The sequence below is a fragment of the Pundamilia nyererei genome, unplaced genomic scaffold (genome assembly GCF_000239375.1).
Source record: "Pundamilia nyererei isolate P.nyererei 1_Seehausen unplaced genomic scaffold, PunNye1.0 scaffold00012, whole genome shotgun sequence".
Taxonomy (NCBI): Eukaryota; Metazoa; Chordata; class Actinopteri; order Cichliformes; family Cichlidae; genus Pundamilia; species Pundamilia nyererei.
In genome coordinates, this window is record NW_005187413.1 from 4,384,983 (window position 1) to 4,402,941 (window position 17,959).

General features: G+C 42.5%; 2 protein-coding genes and 1 non-coding gene across 7 annotated transcripts in view; 1 reads left to right on the forward strand and 2 right to left on the reverse strand.

Moving 5' to 3' along the window:
* Positions 1 to 3,454: 3,454 nt before the first annotated feature.
* brpf3a (bromodomain and PHD finger containing, 3a) lies at positions 3,455 to 14,498 on the reverse strand. 5 transcript variants are annotated; one of them, XM_013908647.1, is made up of 13 exons: positions 14,185 to 14,498; positions 9,250 to 10,773; positions 8,931 to 9,087; positions 7,191 to 7,322; positions 6,860 to 6,988; positions 6,435 to 6,747; positions 5,976 to 6,314; positions 5,214 to 5,768; positions 5,053 to 5,110; positions 4,851 to 4,933; positions 4,579 to 4,676; positions 3,962 to 4,116; positions 3,455 to 3,851 (listed from the first exon to the last, which is right to left on the reverse strand). In XM_013908647.1, exons 2-13 carry the CDS (start codon positions 10,752 to 10,754, stop codon positions 3,668 to 3,670), a joined length of 3,708 nt encoding a protein of 1,235 aa, XP_013764101.1. In that variant the 5' UTR covers positions 10,755 to 10,773; positions 14,185 to 14,498; the 3' UTR covers positions 3,455 to 3,667. The 5 variants fall into 5 exon arrangements, with proteins under 5 accessions (XP_013764101.1, XP_013764102.1, XP_005724648.1 ...); XM_013908648.1 differs by lacking the exon at positions 14,185 to 14,498 and adding an exon at positions 13,075 to 13,117; XM_005724591.2 differs by lacking the exon at positions 14,185 to 14,498 and adding an exon at positions 12,790 to 13,110 and having other exon boundaries at positions 5,214 to 5,747.
* On the reverse strand, positions 14,108 to 14,179 carry trnae-uuc (transfer RNA glutamic acid (anticodon UUC)). Its single transcript has one exon. It is a non-coding gene; the product is annotated as a tRNA-Glu (tRNA).
* A 3,079-nt stretch (positions 14,499 to 17,577) lies between the features above and the next one.
* Positions 17,578 to 17,959, forward strand: part of grik6 (glutamate receptor, ionotropic, kainate 6) — a 5,555-nt gene continuing 5,173 nt past the window's right edge. Inside the window, exons 1-2 of the mRNA XM_005724596.1 lie at positions 17,578 to 17,661; positions 17,783 to 17,872. Coding sequence (XP_005724653.1) covers positions 17,806 to 17,872 — 67 coding nt within the window. The 5' untranslated portion in view covers positions 17,578 to 17,661; positions 17,783 to 17,805. The remainder of the gene's footprint in view (positions 17,662 to 17,782; positions 17,873 to 17,959) is intronic.

Below are 17,959 nucleotides of genomic sequence, written 5' to 3' on the forward strand. Positions count from 1 at the left end.
TCTTTATTAAAATAAAAAGTTTGGACACGCCTTGTCATTCAATGTTTTTTCTTTATTTTCATGACTATTTACATTGTACATTGTCACTGAAGGCATCAAAACTATGAATGAACACATATGGAATTATGTAGTAAACAAAAAAGTGTGAAATAACTCAAAACACGTTTTATAGTTTAGATTCTTAAAACTATCCACCCTTCGATCACTGCTGTGCACGCTCTCGGCATTCCCTCGATGGGCTTCATGAGGTTTGTCACCTGAAGTGGTTTTCCAAGTCTTGATGGAGTTCCCAGAGATGATGAGCACTTGTTGTTCACTTTGCCTTCACTCTGCGATCCATCTCATCCCAAACCATCTCGATTGGTTTTAGGTCTGGTGACTCTGGAGGCCAGGCCATTCGGCAGCACTCGTCTTGGGCAAATAGCCCTTAAACAGCCTAGAGGTGTGTTTGGGGTCATTGTCCTGTTAAAAAATAAATGATGGTCCAACTAAACGCAAACCGGATGGGATGGCATGTCGCTGCAGGATGCTGTGGTAGCCATGCTGGTTCAGTGTGCCTTCAATTTGGAATAAATCCCCAACAGTGTCACCAGCAAAGCAGCATCCATCACACCACTTCCTCCATGCTTCACAGTGGGAATCATGCATGTAGAGATCATCCGTTCACTTTTTCTGCGTCGCTCAAAGACATGATAGGCAAAACCAAACATCTCAGATTTTGACTCATTAGACCAAAGCACAGACTTCCACTGGTCTAATGTCCATTGCTTGTGTTTCTGGGCCACAAACAAATCTCTTCTGCTTGTTGCTTTTCCTTAGTTGTGGTTTCTTAGCAGCTATTTGACCATAAAGGCCTCATTCGCTGTCTCCTCTGAACAGTTGATGTAGAGATGTGTCTGCTACTGGAACTCTGTGTGGCATTTATCTGGGCTCTAATCTGAGGTGCTGTTAACTTGATTTCAATTTTTTCTCTGCTACATTATCATAAATCTTGCTTCATATACTTGATGTCTTCAGTACGTACCTACAATGTAGAAATGTGCTACACACTGCTAATATATTTATTAGCAGTGTGGAAGGACGTCTTAGTAGATGATTTACTTCCATTTAGATTTATCTTCAAACAATACATTTAATTCACTAAAACGAATAAAAATAAAACACGCTACGCACATTAAACTGTTTCAAACAGCATTTATTGTTGTGTGAGAAAATATTGTCTCGGGCAGATTATAGATCTTGCAATACAATTTAAATGACAAGATCAAAAATCTCCTGTGCCACCAAGGGAAAAAAACGAACAAAACTTGCAGGCAGGTGCAGCAGCTTCTGCCCACAGAGTTAAGGTCTTGTGCCTCTTCGCTTTTAGAGAATATGTTCCATGTTCCACATGTTGGCGAATACCATCACTGTTACAAAGAGCTACGTAGCATCATACATAAATCTTTTCAATATTTAACTTTTTAAATAACACTCTCAACTGCCACAAATTATAAATTAAAATCTAAACTCGATTTTTGCATTCCTTAAATTACTTCATGTAAGCCGATATAAACATACATTTACATATTTACAAAACTATACACATGCACTTTTACTACACTGAGGTTGTATACATGTATGTATAAGCTGTACACACACACACACACACACACACTCTCACGCACGCACGCACACACACAAGGTTTTGCCACACATATGGCTCCAGGAGTCACCAATCCAATCCTTAAAAGTAACCGTTTGTGCTTTTCAAGTTTCCTCAGCCACATTTGCATTCAAGTGCAAATTCTCGAGTGAGGATCGCAGTAGACTTTTTTCTTTTTGCCCCTCCCTCCCCCACAAACCATCTCACCTCTGTAGTGACTTCACATCTAACTAACCAGGTAGCTGCACCGGGTACGCCGACATTCTCATATCACCGTACAGTTTCACAATATGGAAAAATTAAGTAAACACTCTAAAGTCTCACCAACGACACGTCATAGCTGGACTGAGAGTTTGGGACCTCGGAGCAAATGGAATCACTTGTTCCTTTAATGCTCAATTCAATTTGTTTTTCAAAATATAGTAAAATAAAAAAATATTTTTAGTGCTCGTTTCCAAAGCCTAAGCCTCATCCCTGAAAAAGTTTTTTTTTTTAAAAATCTATTTCAAAAAACTTTTAATTTTGTGCTCAAATATAAAACGCTGTTATAACAGATAAATTCCCTTTATATATATTTTTAATTCAACTCAGGTGACGTGACTCTGAAGTGACCCTTTTCTGGAAGGAGGAGGAAAAAATCTAAATATATATCCAAGAATGACTGGAAGATTACAGGATACAGTGAGAGAGCTCACTGAGACTTCCAACTACCTGCAGCATTCAGGTGTAGCCAGATGCTCAGCAATATCAGTCAGAGAACAAATGATGCATGGTTATCGTGCATGCACCAAGTAATTCCCAGAACTGCTGAATAAACATGAGCACATGAAAAACAAAGTCCTGGAGTCAAATGTTACCAAAAAAAAAAGAAAAAGTTATTTGCACCCCTTCTGATATAGTTTCAATGTGAATGCCTGCAGTAACGGCTTTGATGTAACACCATGAATATTATCCTCCCATGCATTGCTGCTTATCTTGGTCAGAGAAACGAGTCTAAGCAGAGATCCCCCCAACCTCCCACTCCCAGCTGTTCTGAAGGAGACCCTGAGACATTCTTAATCTCTCTCGTGTGTCCAGGTCCTCCTTCCAGTTGGAAGTGGCCTAAACATTTCACAAAAGAGGCATCCAGGAGGCGTCATGACAGATGCCCGAACCACCTCAACTGGCTCCTTTCAATATGAAGAAGCTACTCCGACCTCCTCTGGAATAAAGGAGCTTCTCTCCTTGTTGCTAAGAGAGATCCAAAAACCCCTCGGAGGAAGCTCTTTACCACCACTTGTATCCACAATCTTGATCTCACCACCTGCAGCTTGTGGCTGTAGAAGAGGGCGGGAAAAGAAGGTCCACTGATAAACCGACAGCTTCAGCAACACTGCACCAGTCTATCTCTCTGAATATTAATGGAACAAAACTCATAGTAACTGAACAAACAGAGGATCTGAAGGAGCAGCTTATACATCACCTGCAACATGCAAACAACAACATGCAAATGATATTATTATTGTTATTATAGAGAACTCTTGGAGACAAACCCGTGTCCATAGCTGTCCAAGTCCAGATATGACGTGAATGTTAAGTGGGACTTTCACACTTCAGTATACACAGTGACGTTTCAATGGCAAATACAATCTAAATATATTTTCAATCAAGAAAATCCCATTCACGATTAAATAATTACACTTTTCTCACGAAAGTCTCGACTCACTTTGGCCTAAAATAAAATCTTTATATGAACATGTAGCAACAGTGGTTGTGGAAAACAATTTAAAAAAACCGTACACAAATAAATGAACAAGTAAATCTACAAAAAAGCACTTTTTCCCCTCCTCATTTCAAAAATCAGTTTTAAAAAAACTTTTTATGCAGATAACCTTCAAATACTACACCTATTGGGAAGCGTTTGTTTTACTTTCCCAAATTTTTTAAGAGCATTGAAGAAGCTTTGTACACACAACCAGGCAGCTTATTTAAGATGATAAAATCTTTAAAATTAAATTTTATATAAATTGTATTTTTTAAATTTTATATAAAATTGGAGGGTGTGAAGTTAAGATTTCCTCTCACGTGGTTTAAATGTACCATAGCTCGGTCATAAGCAGTGTGCACAGACTTGCGAACGCTGGGTTTTTTGCCTTCCATTAACCGCAGCTTGTCTACAGTGTCGTCCATTCCCAGCGGCAGTAGTTTGTTACGAGGAAGCCATTGCCTGAAAATGAAGAGGGACATTTTTTTTTTTCATTTTACGTTTTAAATTTAGGTGACAAAGACTAACACTAAAATTCAACATGAGTTTATCCCTGACTGTGTGAATCTCACCAAGTTCTTTTGGTGTCAAAAAAGAGCACTAAGAAGAGCTTCTGGTCTTCCTCCATTTGCCTCCATTCACCAAGTTTGAGCACCTCCAGAGGAGGCACGGGAATGGGTATGCCATTGTGGAGAAGTCCTTCCTGGGGCATGTCAGGATCAACAATCTGTAACAGCAGATTATGTCATATACAGCACATTTAGCAACACAGGAACAAAGTTTATCTAGACCAAGGCTGTCAAACATAAGGCCAGGGGGCAGGAGACTGCCCGACAAAAACTCCAATCATACTACACCCAAGTAATGTGGGGTGGCTGCAGTTTAGGAGGTTACTCCTTCGTGCCATGTGGGTGATTGTTAGACAGAAAGCACTACAGCATAGAAGAAAGTGCTTGTGTAAATGGGAGAGTGGAAAATCACCACATAAGAGTTTAATTTAGTAATAAGTAAACACCATCTACAACCATTTTTATAATGAGTAATGAAACTTGTTTAGGTTGATGGAAAGAGGAGTTTTTTTTGGTCCGGCCCATTAAATATCAAAGTGCATTGTATGCAGCTCGCGATGTAAAATGAGTTTGACATCCCTGATTTAGACCATGGAGTGTAAGATTGAATGTATCCTCACCATTGCCGGATACGACGGATATCCCCTGCATTTGGCCCAGACTAGGTCCAGTGGTGCAAGTTTAGTCTCGCTATCTAAAGACAGAAGTGTAGACTTTCCTGTGAACAGGATATCCCAATACATGCAATTAATTTGTATTCATGACAGATCCTGAGCCCAAACTGAGAATAAAATGAAATGTGTATTTTTTTTATGTGTGTAGGCTCATAAATGACTAATCTAAACAGAAAACAGAGCCATTTCACTGTGTTTTGTCTTCTCGTGATACACACCAGATCCAGAGATGTCTCCGTTCTCGCTGCTAGGAACTTTAGCCAAAGCAGGTTTACCCCGACTGCGTTTGGGAGGGGAGACACTGCAGAGAGGAGTGGAAACCAAAACAAGAAGGACCTTTTTAAATTCAAGTCAAATTTATGGAAAAAAACATGCATGCTTCAGTTCAGCACTAGTTTTTCCTGTCCTACTCATACTCACCTTAGGTTGGAGTCGTCTTCATCGTGTTCTGCAGAGCTGTGCTTTCCATTTGTCAGGCCTAGCAACACCACAAACCACATGGTGACAAATACAGACTTTCTTCCCCCTGTTTTCTTTAGATAATCAAATATCTGTAATGCAGTGATCCATCCGGTCCTTACCTCCTTCTGTGGGCGGAGGAGGGAGTTTGTCTGCCTCACTTTCTGAGCTGTGGCCTCTAGACCTCAGGCGGTGTGAGGAGGGAGAAGGAGGTGCTGGGGAGGCGTTTGGGGTAGGAGGTAATGTGGTGATGTTGTTCACACTGGGTGAATTCGGGCTGGTGGCGGTGCTATCCAACCCGTTGCTTTTAGCCTCAGAGGTTTTACCGTTCTGTTGTGGAAGGGACTTGTTCTTCACCATTCGCGCGCCATTTTTTGCTTTCTTAAACAAAACTGACGTGCGACGACCGACTCCGACCAGAGACAGTGTTGGAGGCGTGCCCAGTGGCGTGACCTCATGAACAGCATCTGGTTCCGAAGAAGGCGTTTCTCCGACTTCAGCCTCATCTTCGCCTTGGCTTTTGCTTCCACTCCGGGAGGACCTCTGACGTCTGTAGGAACGTCCGGGTGACCTTCGTCCTCCCGTTACAATGCCCAGGACAGGGGGCTCCAGGGGAGCATCGCCTGGCAGCGGTGATGATACTGGGCAGGTAAGCTCTAGCACAGGTGGAGAGTCATCTGGGTAAAAGAGAATTTTTTTTTTCATCTTACAAGTAATTCATCACCTAAAATCTTCACTGGATGCAGATTTTCCAGTGTGAGAATTTAACTTTGCTAAATTAAAACTGAAAAAAAGCCAGAAATTAGACTCTATGAATTTTATTAAAAAAACAATAATAAGTAATAGTAATTATGTATAAACTGCACAATTACTGGCTTAATTACCTGCTTTAGGATTTGACACTGCTGTCAATAGTCCATTCTCCACATTTGTCTTCTCCCTTTTCTTTTCCTTCTTCTTCTCCGCCTCGTCTTCCTCCTCCTCCTCTCCCTCTTCTTCCTTTCCTTCATCCACCTTCTCAATGCCATTCACAGACTGAGCACTTTGCTGCTGGTTCATCTTCTGCCTCAGAGTGTTGATCTCTCGGCGCAGCAGCCTAATGCGCTTGGTGCGGCCGCCGCTGGTACGCATGGATGCGACCACATCCAGTTTATCCAGTAAGGCCTTTAGTTGCTCCTCTGTGGTTAAGTGCAGTCTGTTCTCTGGGTCCAACAGAGAGTCAACTACAGAGATTACAACCACAAAAACAAGAAGGAGGAAAGAAAAAAAAAGCCAGATGAACAAATGAAGCCTGAGGGTTACATCCAAGAAAAGATGTGATCTATGTCCCGTGCTCAACTCACCATCATCCCATGTACAGTTGTAGAAGCCATGTTTGTTTGGAGCCTCTGGCAGGTGCATGCCTGTACTGGGGTCCAGGCCGATGCTCTGAGACTGCCTGTGGGCGTGGCGGAGAACGGCACCTCCCACCTCCCGCAGTTGTAAGGCTGCTCTGTGGAACATGGTGTCCTTGGAGTTGTACTTGAGGCAGTTCGAGATCATGAGGTCGAAGTCCTCTTCTAGGTCAGTGATGGAACAGTAGGCATGTCCCTCCAGTTTGGTGCGCATAGTGGAGAAGTCCATGGGTTGGGTAATAAACTCCAGGTAATCTGGGACCTCAGCGAATCACAGAAAAAAGGAATGTCAGCAGAGTCACAGTACAGTCAAAGTAGCCATGCTGCTGAGTGAAGAGTGCATTCAGAACAGGCTGCTGTCTAACTGCACCGACCTCTGACAGATTGACGGGCTGAGAGAAGATTTTGGCTGTGTCCTTCTCTTGTAGTTGCTCCAGGGTGGATCTCAGAAGCACCAGCGCAGGAGTCAACTTCAGCTCAAGAGCAGCCTGCTGAATTTTCATCTGTGTGTGGTGACATAATCACACAGGGGAGAATACAAGGTCACTCTGCGGGGTGCAAAAGAATGACAAATGCTGCGGGGAACAGAAATTCATGCTCCCTTGAACTGTTATGTTAATTTCTCCTCATCAGCTGGTGATTTCTTAAATGAAAACATTTAATGTTTGGTCTATAAACTTGTCTCAGACTTCCTTTTAAACACACCTGCTCTCTCTTTAGCCGCTCCCTCTTGCGGATGAGCTCCACCAAAAGTCGCGCTCTTTCCAGGTCTTGCCTCAACTTTTGCCAGTATCGCAGCTCCTCTCGCGCGGCACTCAGCTTTTCATCAGGCTCCCTCTGAAAATGATAGAAAAAGCTTTAAAAAAAACACCATAATTATTCTTTTTGTCTCTCTTTAGTTCTCTCTGTCCAGATGAACAGCATCAAGTTTTGGGGATCTACTAGGGCTGCACGATTTTGCATAAAATGAGAATCACGATTTTTTGGCTTAGAATTGAGATCACGATTCTCTCACGATTTTCTTTTCCAGTATAAATATTTATTGCACTTATTAACTGCACATCAACTTCGTAACAGTTGAGACTGAACATAAAAACAATAAATAAACATAAAAACAACAAATGTCTCACGTTTTGTTGTTGTACTGCTTGAAATTCCGTCTCCGTTGTTCGACGCTGTGTGTATAGAGCAGGTAGTGCAACAATAGAAAAATAGTTGCGGGACGGCACTGTGTAGCGTTTGTCTAGGGTGTTGATCATTTTCCTAAATCCCTCGTTTTGCACAGTGTTGATGGGAGCCATATCTTTGGTCAGGTGATAAGTGATAGCCTCCGTAATTTCTTTATGCCTGCGGGAGTTCGACGTGTATAGGGAAGCGCTGTATAAGGTTCCTGTTATTGATGTTTGGGTGGTTGACCGGGACGGATTTTCTCCAGTCACTTTCTCGTCATCCCTGACGTGCTCTCCGTTGTTTTTTCCCTGCTAATTTTAGCATCACACGGCACAGCTTCTGTATCACGTGGTATAAGGCTCCGCCCTTGTCATTTGTTGAGCAGGAAGAGTGAGCGCTTGTTTTCATGCAGATTATGTCCCGGATCAAAATGCGGTACAGTCGTCGTTGTCATTTTTCTTTTTTTTTAAAATCGTTGTCATTTGGAAATGAGATCGCAAATAAGTATGAATCGAGATCGCGATTTTCTAACGATTAATTGTGCAGCCCTAGGATCTACACAAGCTGCACATCCAAAGTTGTTATAAAAGTTTAAAAGAAACCAAAAGAACGTGAGTTGAAATAAAGTATATTTACCAACTTAGCAACTGTGAACACATCTCTTATCAGCTGTGTATTGCGTAGGACATCTTTGCCATCTCTGATAATAACTAACGACACATTTTCACAACATTTTACAGGCCATCTCGACACATTACCCAGCAGCAGCAGCAGAACTGTGAAGGATTTTGTGGAAGCTTGCCATATTCAAAATCAGCCACTGCAAAGTGTGATGTCTGGGCTTATGTTGGATTTCAGTGTGTGAGGACGGAGAATAAGGTGTGAAGTGATTTTATTCCCGTGACTTGGCTGATTCTGATCTGAACAGACTCTCTGAAGGCCTCAGACACCAGTTACATCCTCCACAGACAGCAGAATAGAAATATTTCATTTTATTTTGTCATTTATATAATTTAAACACTCAGCTGCATTCATATTGTTTCTGCTGCTATCAGTACAGACACCAGCTTTACAGAAGTGACAGATCTGACTACAGTCACATGGGTCAGCGATGGCAAAACCACAGGTGCTGCGTTTGCAGTCACATGTGTGAATGCTAAAAATGTAGACTGTTTATTTTCATTTGTGCTCAGTCATTTACACACCACTGCAGTGCAGTTATTACTGAACAGTCACTGTTGTGTTATAGGTACATTTGATGACGTCTCTCCTCACCTGCTCTGCAGTCCTGTGGGCCTGTAGGTGGGAATGAAGCCGCCGTATTAAAGGCATCCCATTTCGCGACTGTCGTTTCAGCAACCAGTAGTTATGAAGCCGCTGCATGAACTGGTTCTTTCTCTGGACTTCAGCTCCTGTGCAGATCTTGTTCAGCCTGTTGAGACACAACGTGAGAGTTTATAGATTAAAATACTAGTATTAACATGGATAGTGACATTATGATAAGGCTATCTGTAAAAATCTCTCAGTGACATAGATTAAAATCAGACAGCAGATGGTAAACTATGGAAATTTGTACAGTATGCAAATGACACACCTGTGCGACGGGATCTGAGGCACCAGCAGCACAGGAATATTGGAGCGACGTGACCCACCAGACCCTTTTGAATTCTTCTTCTTTTGTCCTTTGGTAGCTTTCTTGTTTGGTGATGAGGGGGGACTCTGAGTATAAGACCGCTGACCCCGATTACCCCTGCCCCCCACGAGCCTCCCTTCCACCGACTCATCTCCAGACCCGTCTCGCCGAGACCCAACGGGAGAGTGATGCTCACAGAAAGCGGTCTTCTTCACGGAGAAGGTGGTGCCGTTAACACCTGTCTCCCGAACTGGGTCTATCTTCATGAACAAGCCAGCCTTCTGGGCGCAGGTGACGTGAAAAGCCCTGTAACAGTTGGCTTTGTGGCACTGAATGGAGGCTCCTCTGCCTTTCTGCTTACACAGGTAGCAGGTGAGCTTCCAGCGAGCGGGAGGGATGTTACTGACCCCCTCCACGGGCTCAAGGAACACCGTGTTGGCAAAGCAAACTTCTGGGATCCATATGGCACAGACAACATGGGCCCAACGCCCATCACTTGTCTGTTTGAAGGCACCTCCTCGGTTGGGACAGAGAACACAGTCTACAGGGCGGGAGGGGGACTGCAGGCAGCAGCGGCACAGCCACTGGCCCTCGGGGACGTAGGGCACACCGTAACACTCCTGGTGGACGGCCAGGTTACAGATGTCACAGAACAGGATGACGTTACTGTTCAGACATTCGTCATCCAAGCAGACGCAGCAGAATGCATCCTCGTCGACAGCATTCTGGGACAGAGCCTGGCTGCGGGACTCCAAGATGGACTCCCTCTCCAGGCGGTCGATGAGCAGCTCAAAAGTGTCCGGAGATACGGATGCATGGCCATCGGACACCCTCTTCTGGTTCACCATCTCCAGCCAGGCGAGGTCCTCCTCGTCCATGTCATACTCTGCCACGCTGTCCTGCTCCTCCCCAGATTTTTCTATGTAACGATAGTAGGCTGCCGGGAGAGGAGGCGCCTCTGTGGGCGAAACCGAACTCAGCACGCGGAAGGTCGGCTCAGGCAGAGGTGTTTGGAGGGCCGGCTGCTGAAAGGAAAAAGCCGATCCTGTGTGCTGATTAGAGCTGGAGCGCTGGTTCTGGTTTGATGTGTTTTTACCACTCCTCCTGTTTTTGCCGTTTGCGGGTTTCCTCCACGTCCTGGTTTTACTCTGTGTCTGCTCACTGTTCTCCTTGTTACTGTTGCACTCTGCAATGTCCTGGGCCATCATCTCGTCCTCTGTGATAACTGGCAGAGGATCTGTGATGTTAATCCGATGGAGTCTTCCATCTAGGTCCACTTCCACTATTTTCTGAGCCTGAGCGTATGTCAAAGTCTCCCTGGATGGAGAGAGCTGCAGTCTGTAAGGGGAGGGGGGCCGCAACTGGCCAGATGTACCCCTGCCCCTTCCTCTCCCTCTGCCTCGACCCCTACCCATGCTGAGTCTGCTAACAACTGCCTCGCATTCCCACCTCCTCGTCTTCTGCATGGGACTTTGCACTAGCGCCCTTAGAAATAGAGAAGAAAAATGTTTAATGCAACGATTGAAATTGCAGCGTCAACACTATTTGGTACCTTGTGAAATTATATGCAAAGATTTACTGTAGCTGCTGTATATTCACATTGGAGAGCATGGAAGATATAAAAGCTTAGGGGAGAAAAACAGAGTGCCTATATTAAGATTAGTGAAAACAAAAAACAACATATCACCAAATTTCTTCTACAAGCAACTTTCGCCACTCAGTAGCCACCTTGGTAACTCATTTAGGCAGCTATTTTGATACCCTAACAAGGCAAAATAGCCATTTTTTCTACTACACATTTGCAAAAATTCAAAACAACACAGCTTCCCTTAAGGATTCATCCAGAGTGCAGACACGATCCGAACGCTTTGCTGCAAAATTCAATTCAATTCAATTTTATTTATATAGCGCCAAATCACAACAACAGTCGCCTCAAGGCGCTTTATATTGTACAGTAGATTGTACAAAAAGCAAGTAGAAACGCCTGCTGCGATACAACTGAAACTATCATGAACCTCAGTTGTGCATGTACGTCAGACAATAAAACAACTGGTTGACTGCCACTTCTGCCATTACAGATTTCAAATCATCTTTGGTCCTAATTAAGCTCACTGGGTTAAGCAGGCGACCCCTTTGGCATATGGCTAATGTGGAGGCCTGGGTTCAGTTTTTGTTGTCTTCTTTCTACTATCCTACCAAATAAAGACTAAAAAGCCCCCTACCCAAAATACATATTCTTTTAATGCTCTATCTCTGTCTTATTTAGTCACTGGGATCACATTGTTTGGATTAACAATGAAAGCATTTCACATTAAAACTGTCTGTTTAATTTTATTTCTACAAGACAAGCAAAACGTTACATATAATTTTTGGCTGCAATTTTGGTCATGTGGAAGGTAATTTATGGTGCACCAATTTATGTACAGCATTACCTGTATATGGTTCAAATGGCAGTAAAGTGATTTGACTTGATGTTGCACTGTACCAATTGTGCACTAACAATGAATCCAATTTGACAGGGGCCCATTTATTTTTCTATTATTTTCATTATTATTGCACTTTTCCGATATTCGGGAATAATTTGCAAAGTTTACCGACCAATATAAAGCAACACTCAATAATCTGCTCTGCCAGGTAAAGTAGTTTTTGTATGCCTGTGGCTCTTAATGTGGTTTTGTTTATGTCACACCCAGCATTCACACATTACATATATATTTTATCACCACATTTCCAGAGTAAGAAAAATAAAGCCCCTAAAACACGTTATAAAGACATAATGAGAATATATAGGTTTTATGTATCCATTAACGTGTTTTTTTTTAAAATAATTCTGCCCTAAAAGCTTGCTTTATTCTGTTTATTGGTGTTTTCTTTTTTATTCCTGTGTAAATAATTACAGGGTAAAAGGGGGTCAGCCCGGGTGCTGTGCTCTGTAATAACACAGTAAGCACTCATGTTGCACAAACACAACTACAGTAACTTGCACTGCTTGCATCTCGCCTCTCTCACCATTGGTCAAAAGGGGAGTCCGTAACGCGAGCACAAGTCTCGCCCACCAATAAAACGCTAGCACCATGTTTTTTTTCTACCCCCTTGTTGCTGTGCCTAGTTAGGTTGAAGCGCGCTAAATACCAACCCGAGTATCTAACATCTGTCAGCCATTTTAGGCGCACAACAGCAGAGACAACGACTGTATTGCAAGTTGATTAGCAGCCCAATTATACATGCAAACAGCAGCCAGAGAGCAGGTGCACTGTATGCACCGAGTCCGAATGCATATTACATTGCATGTATGCTTTAGATCACGAGAGTGCAAACGTGCAACGTTTTCGGGTATTGCTTTGTAGTCCAGACCCCTGCAAAAAAAAAAAAAGACCGTCTCTTTGCCGATGTGATAACGTTTCTCGGTCGGACAGGACACACGGATGCCGTGTGACAGAAAGGCTGATTTTCCTATCAGTCCTGAAAGTGCCCTTTAAAAAACACACCAGAGTTGTTTACCTTGTTCAGTCGTCCTCTGCAGTGCGAGTGCCCGACAGAAAAACTGCACCAAGCTAAATGTCAGCTACTGACAGACTACAATCAAGGCAGACATGCTAGCCGTTAGCTTAGCTAGCCGGTAATTTCAGGAGCGACAGCGTCATCTTCAGCACTCCCGTTCTCCGCCGTGACTGCGCTTAAACACACAAACTCGACCCGGTTTCATTGGTGTGGTTTTAACCTTTCAAACGATAGTGGTCATCAAACTAGGGACACCGAAATCCTGAAGATATCAAATTAATGTACCTTGGATGAGGCTAAATATTCAGTCAAGATGGCTTGAAAAATACGCCCCTTTAGAAAAAAACCACCTCAGCCAATCACAGGGCGCCGCTGCACCTCGCATTCAACGCGCACCGACTTCTGATTGGTCGATGGGCTAAAGCGGACTCATCGGACTCGTTCTAGAGCTCATCATCGAAAGAAGCGGTGAGGAAAACAACCGGAAATTTATTGCGCGCCTTCTGGCCTTGTCTCCCATCTCCTCCAGACCAGCGCAGTACCCGTTTCACCACATTTTCAAAGGGGAACATGCGGGTTAGTTTGTGGAGCTCGTAGCAGAAACGATCAGTGAAGAAAACACATTGCTGCTACCATCAGGACTTTTACCTATCTATTTATTATTTTCATTTGTGATTACTCTTTTATCCTGACGGTATGGGTGTTTATGCTTGTTTGTGTGCACAACAGTGCTTTCTTCCTTTAAATGCCTAAGGCTACCTGAATATTGTTGCTTACTGATTTCTTAAACATGACAATGAGTTCGCCAAACTCCAATCACCCCCACAGTCACCAAGCCTCGAGCCAACAGAGCACCTTTAGGAGGATGAGGTGGAAGTGATGGGAGAGTCACATCGTGGCGGTACAGCTGGCAACCATACTGAAATGATAACTTCTGCTGTTGTCATGTCAATCTGGACCAAACCTTTTGAGGAACGTTTGCAGGACCTTGTTGAATCTATGTCATGAAGACTTGGCTTGAGGCACGCTCAGTCATCCATGTAAGGATATCCAGATGAACAGAATCACCTCTATGGAATTGGAATTAAGTATTGAATTAAAGCACTTGTGTAGGTAAAGTGGGGTCCAACAACAGTATGCCAAAAACTCCAACATCCAGCAACAACAGCAGGAAAATGCCTCAACATTATATTCTATAACAACAGAAAGGAGCAGAAAACACAACACACTTAGTGTTTACGAGGAGAAACTTTTTCCATCGCCTTTCTCATTGGTAGAGATCTTTTAACCGCGTGAGCATGAACACTGTGAAAAGGAGTTCCCATACCGGGAGTCGAACCCGGGCCGCCTGGGTGAAAACCAGGAATCCTAACCGCTAGACCATATGGGACTTACGTTCACGTCAGAGATGTGTGCGGATGAAAAAAAAAAGGTTAAATAAGGAGGAAACTTCTCCACAGTCCTTCGCAGTGGGTGTAGTGGATTTGTTGACAGTCACTGGCAGCTGTTACTGCTTCATTTAGACCCGTTTGGAGCGATTCTCTTGCTGCTGTGAATTTAAAATTCCGACTTTCTTTGGGAAATAAAAAAAATAAAAATAATACTACTCCATCACTGGCTAAAAGAAGGAAATTTCATTAAATTAATTTAAAGCCACGCCGATACTTTTTGTGCACACAACGGCAACCCAACGGACCGTCTTCATGACAACCGAGCGAGCTCCACCCACTGCAGATGTAGACTGACGTTTGGCAGCTCTGAATAGATTTGTGTTTGTCACATGTGTAGTTTCAAGACCATATCCGCACGAAAGAAAACACAAAGCCTCTTGCATGGGTTATTTTTATTTTATTTTTACATTTTATTTCCCACTGACCCTTTCTGCATGTCTCTATGGGCTTCTTTCATTTCTCTAATGTGTACCTCCTGGTCTACTCTGACCTGACCTGACCTAGAAGGTCATGTTGAAAGGACAGAGGAGACTTGATCAAGTATGCATGGGTGTGTCCTCCGGGGGAACATAAAGCCTTTAAAGCGCATTTGTGTGCTTCTGTTATAGCCACTTCCTGTTTTCTGTTGGTTATCACAGTTGCTATAGTGAGATTTTTTTTCTTCATTTGCTTCCTGTCTTTGTTTTTGATCTTTTTTGCCATCCTCATCAGTTTCCCCTGCCATCATCTTCTTAATTCTTTGTGTGCCCCCAATCGGTTTCCCAGTTTTTACCAATTGCTCATTTTCTTTGCTGGTGTTCCTCATGCCATCTCAATTTTTGGTTGGTTTACTTTGTTGGACCTCTTCACTACCAGCATCCCGCAGCTAGCCCATTTTATTCATTTCAGTAAATACCCTTAAACATCAAATCCTCACACCCCACTCTTAGATTGGGCACTTTCCCTAAACTTTCTGACCTTACATCCTCCTTCTGATGCCACATTTGATTTTATTCATACAAATTATTGATGCTGCCATCAGCTGAGTGGACAAAACCCAATTCTATAAGCATGATTACAGCTAAAATTTTGATCTTCTGGTCCTGGATTTGAATCCAGTCTAGGCAGCTTGTATGTTTTCAGTGTGTCTGAGTGGGGGGTTTTTTCTTTCCCATGTACTTTGGCTTCCTCCCACAACTTAAAAGCATGCATCGGGCTAGTTTTATTTGTGATTCTTATCAAACTGTAGGCTTGAATAGTTGTCTATGTATTAGTCTATGTAAAATGGGGAAAAGTTGTCTCGGTATAAGAAGGAAACAAATCCTAATAGCACTCTGGAGAAAACCACCACACTCACAGGAAATAAGCAATACATTTTTTTTACAATTCCGGTCCACAGTCCATGGCCTAAGAACATGGTCTGAGTTTTCAGCTTGGTCATAGACAGGAAAAGATGGTCACTCAACGAAATAAGCAGTCAATCATATGTTAATTTTGTAGCTTCCTAAAAGAGTTTCCACCCACCTTCCACTTAAAAAAGCTTTGTGTTGGTGGGAGTGAGTTTCTACATCAAGTCCTGGGAATGCCACTTTCAATCTCTTGGTCTTAGTGCTTCCATCAGGTTGGTCACCTACTAATTGTGCAGTAGGCTTTTCCTCCTTTGACTCTCATAATACATAAGTTGCTAGCATCAGTTCCCAGTCCAGTTTTTTCTTAAAAACTCCACATATTCCCTTAAAAATGGATCTTCCTTCCACTAAAAAAGAACCGGCCAGTCCAGGGTAAAACCATTTGCATTAAAGGTATGCTTTTTCCCATACAACTAATTCAACCAGCTCCTCATGTGATCTCCAGCACCTTTGTTTCCTGCCTCTCCACACCAGAGTTTCCCCCTTTCTGTCCTCATCGAAAAGGGCTCCAAACCCACACTAACAGTATTCAACTTCAAATAGCTGGCAGCTAGACAAGAGGGGAACCTCCCACGTGGATGTGGCTAAAGTCCACACATCAAATAAATAAATAAAAACATGCAAAAGAAGAAGAATAGTCCTAAGCCAATAGCTGGCAGAAGATCCTCATAATGATTCCACTGTGCCACATTCTACAATGTTACAACATTAGCCCTGCAACAGAAGAGTGACCTGTAGATGGTTTAGTGGGACAGGTTTTTAGGAAAAGGTAGTTCAATCATATTTCAGTCCTGCTTAAATCAGCAATGATTTATTTACTTTATTACTTTAATTTATTACTCTTTCTGCATAAGATGAAAGATGAGATAGATTGATTATATAATCACTGGCTTACTCACTTCTTTAGGTCTGTTCTACATTTTGAAGCTACAAGACACCCACTGAAAACACACATACATACTGATTCAATAGAAGAACAAATTCATATAGACAGTTTAGCATCATTCCTTTATTTATTTATTTATTTTTAACATCATGTGTATTTATTAAGTAACCAGTTCCTACTGCAAAACTGAAAAAAATAATTGCAGTTCGGCTGCTAGGAAGCCTCTTAGTTCATATTTTAATAAATGTTTTAAGACTGTGTACATTTTCAGAATTCAGATTCATTTGGGTGTAAATAAAACTTTAACTTCTTGGTTTTCCATTAATAATTCAACCATACTGTAAGAAACATGCAGTCAATCAGAAATACAAACCTGAAGAGGGGGAACAGGTCAAACACTGGTTTTAGAGCTGCAAGGAAAAAACAGTCTCTCACTCCATATTACCTTTAGCACTGTTTCATTTGCACTATTTCAAAGGCTTTCTTAGCAATTTGACACTTCACAGAGCTTCAGATGTCTCTCCAAGGGCAGTGAACACTGTCCAATAAAGCCTTGTTTATGTTCTCTGAGAGAAAACCTTATTTTATCTTCTTTCTGTGTACTGCAACCCTTTGATCGACATGGTCTCATTTCACCAGAGAGTGTAACACTGCAAAAAGTCATATTTTGACTCTTTCCCCACTGAGTGTTTTGTGTTTTGTGCATATGTAACATCAGCATCTCCAATAACCAGTCAAATATGCCCTAGCTTTCGCTCTTTCTACAATTACTTTTACGATGAGAGAAATCTTGCTTCAAATGCCCAGCATGCAATTTAAGTATCATGCAACTTATGGGGGCTCAGCTTAACTATAATGCAACCTCCTGTGAATCAGATTATGTTTATTTGCATAATCTGTTTAGTCATCATTAGAATGAATCACATTTTAATTCACACTGGAAGCTATATGTTTGAACATTATGCTGCTTGTCTCCACCCCCTTAAAATAATTACTCCACATTCTCCACCCACAAAGTCTTGGTTGGCTATCTCTTGTTTCACTGCAATCTGAAAAACGCCAGTTCACAGTGAATCACAGTCGAGCGCTGGCTACTGTCAGGGTCAGTTCGAAGCTGACGTGCTGTCAAATCCTGGACTCTTTTCAGGTTAGTTTTTAAGCTTTTTTATTGCTTTGATTGCTTTGTTTTTTGCTTTTGTGTTATAAAGTTGATGCATCTCTTCTATGCATGCTCCTTAAACTACTACTACTCTCCTAATAATTTGTAGGTTGCAAGTCTAGATTAAGAGAGATGATGCTGCTTGGATTGTTTTTGCTGTCCTTTGGATTTCTCCTGGACAGGGGCACATGTACTGCAAGTAAGAGACTGTTTATTTATTTAGATCACATCTATGCATAAAAGATAAGGATGGATGGATGGATGGATGGATGGATGGATGGATGGA

Coding starts and splice junctions, on each gene's coding strand:
- brpf3a (XM_013908647.1), bottom strand. CDS start 10,754: ATGCAGAAGACGAGGAGGTGGGAATGCGAGGCAGTTGTTAGCAGACTC. Junction 6,989..7,190: donor AGCGGCTAAAGAGAGAGCAG/GTGTGTTTAAAA, acceptor CACCACACACAG/ATGAAAATTCAGCAGGCTGC. Junction 5,769..5,975: donor AGTGTCAAATCCTAAAGCAG/GTAATTAAGCCA, acceptor TCTTTTACCCAG/ATGACTCTCCACCTGTGCTA.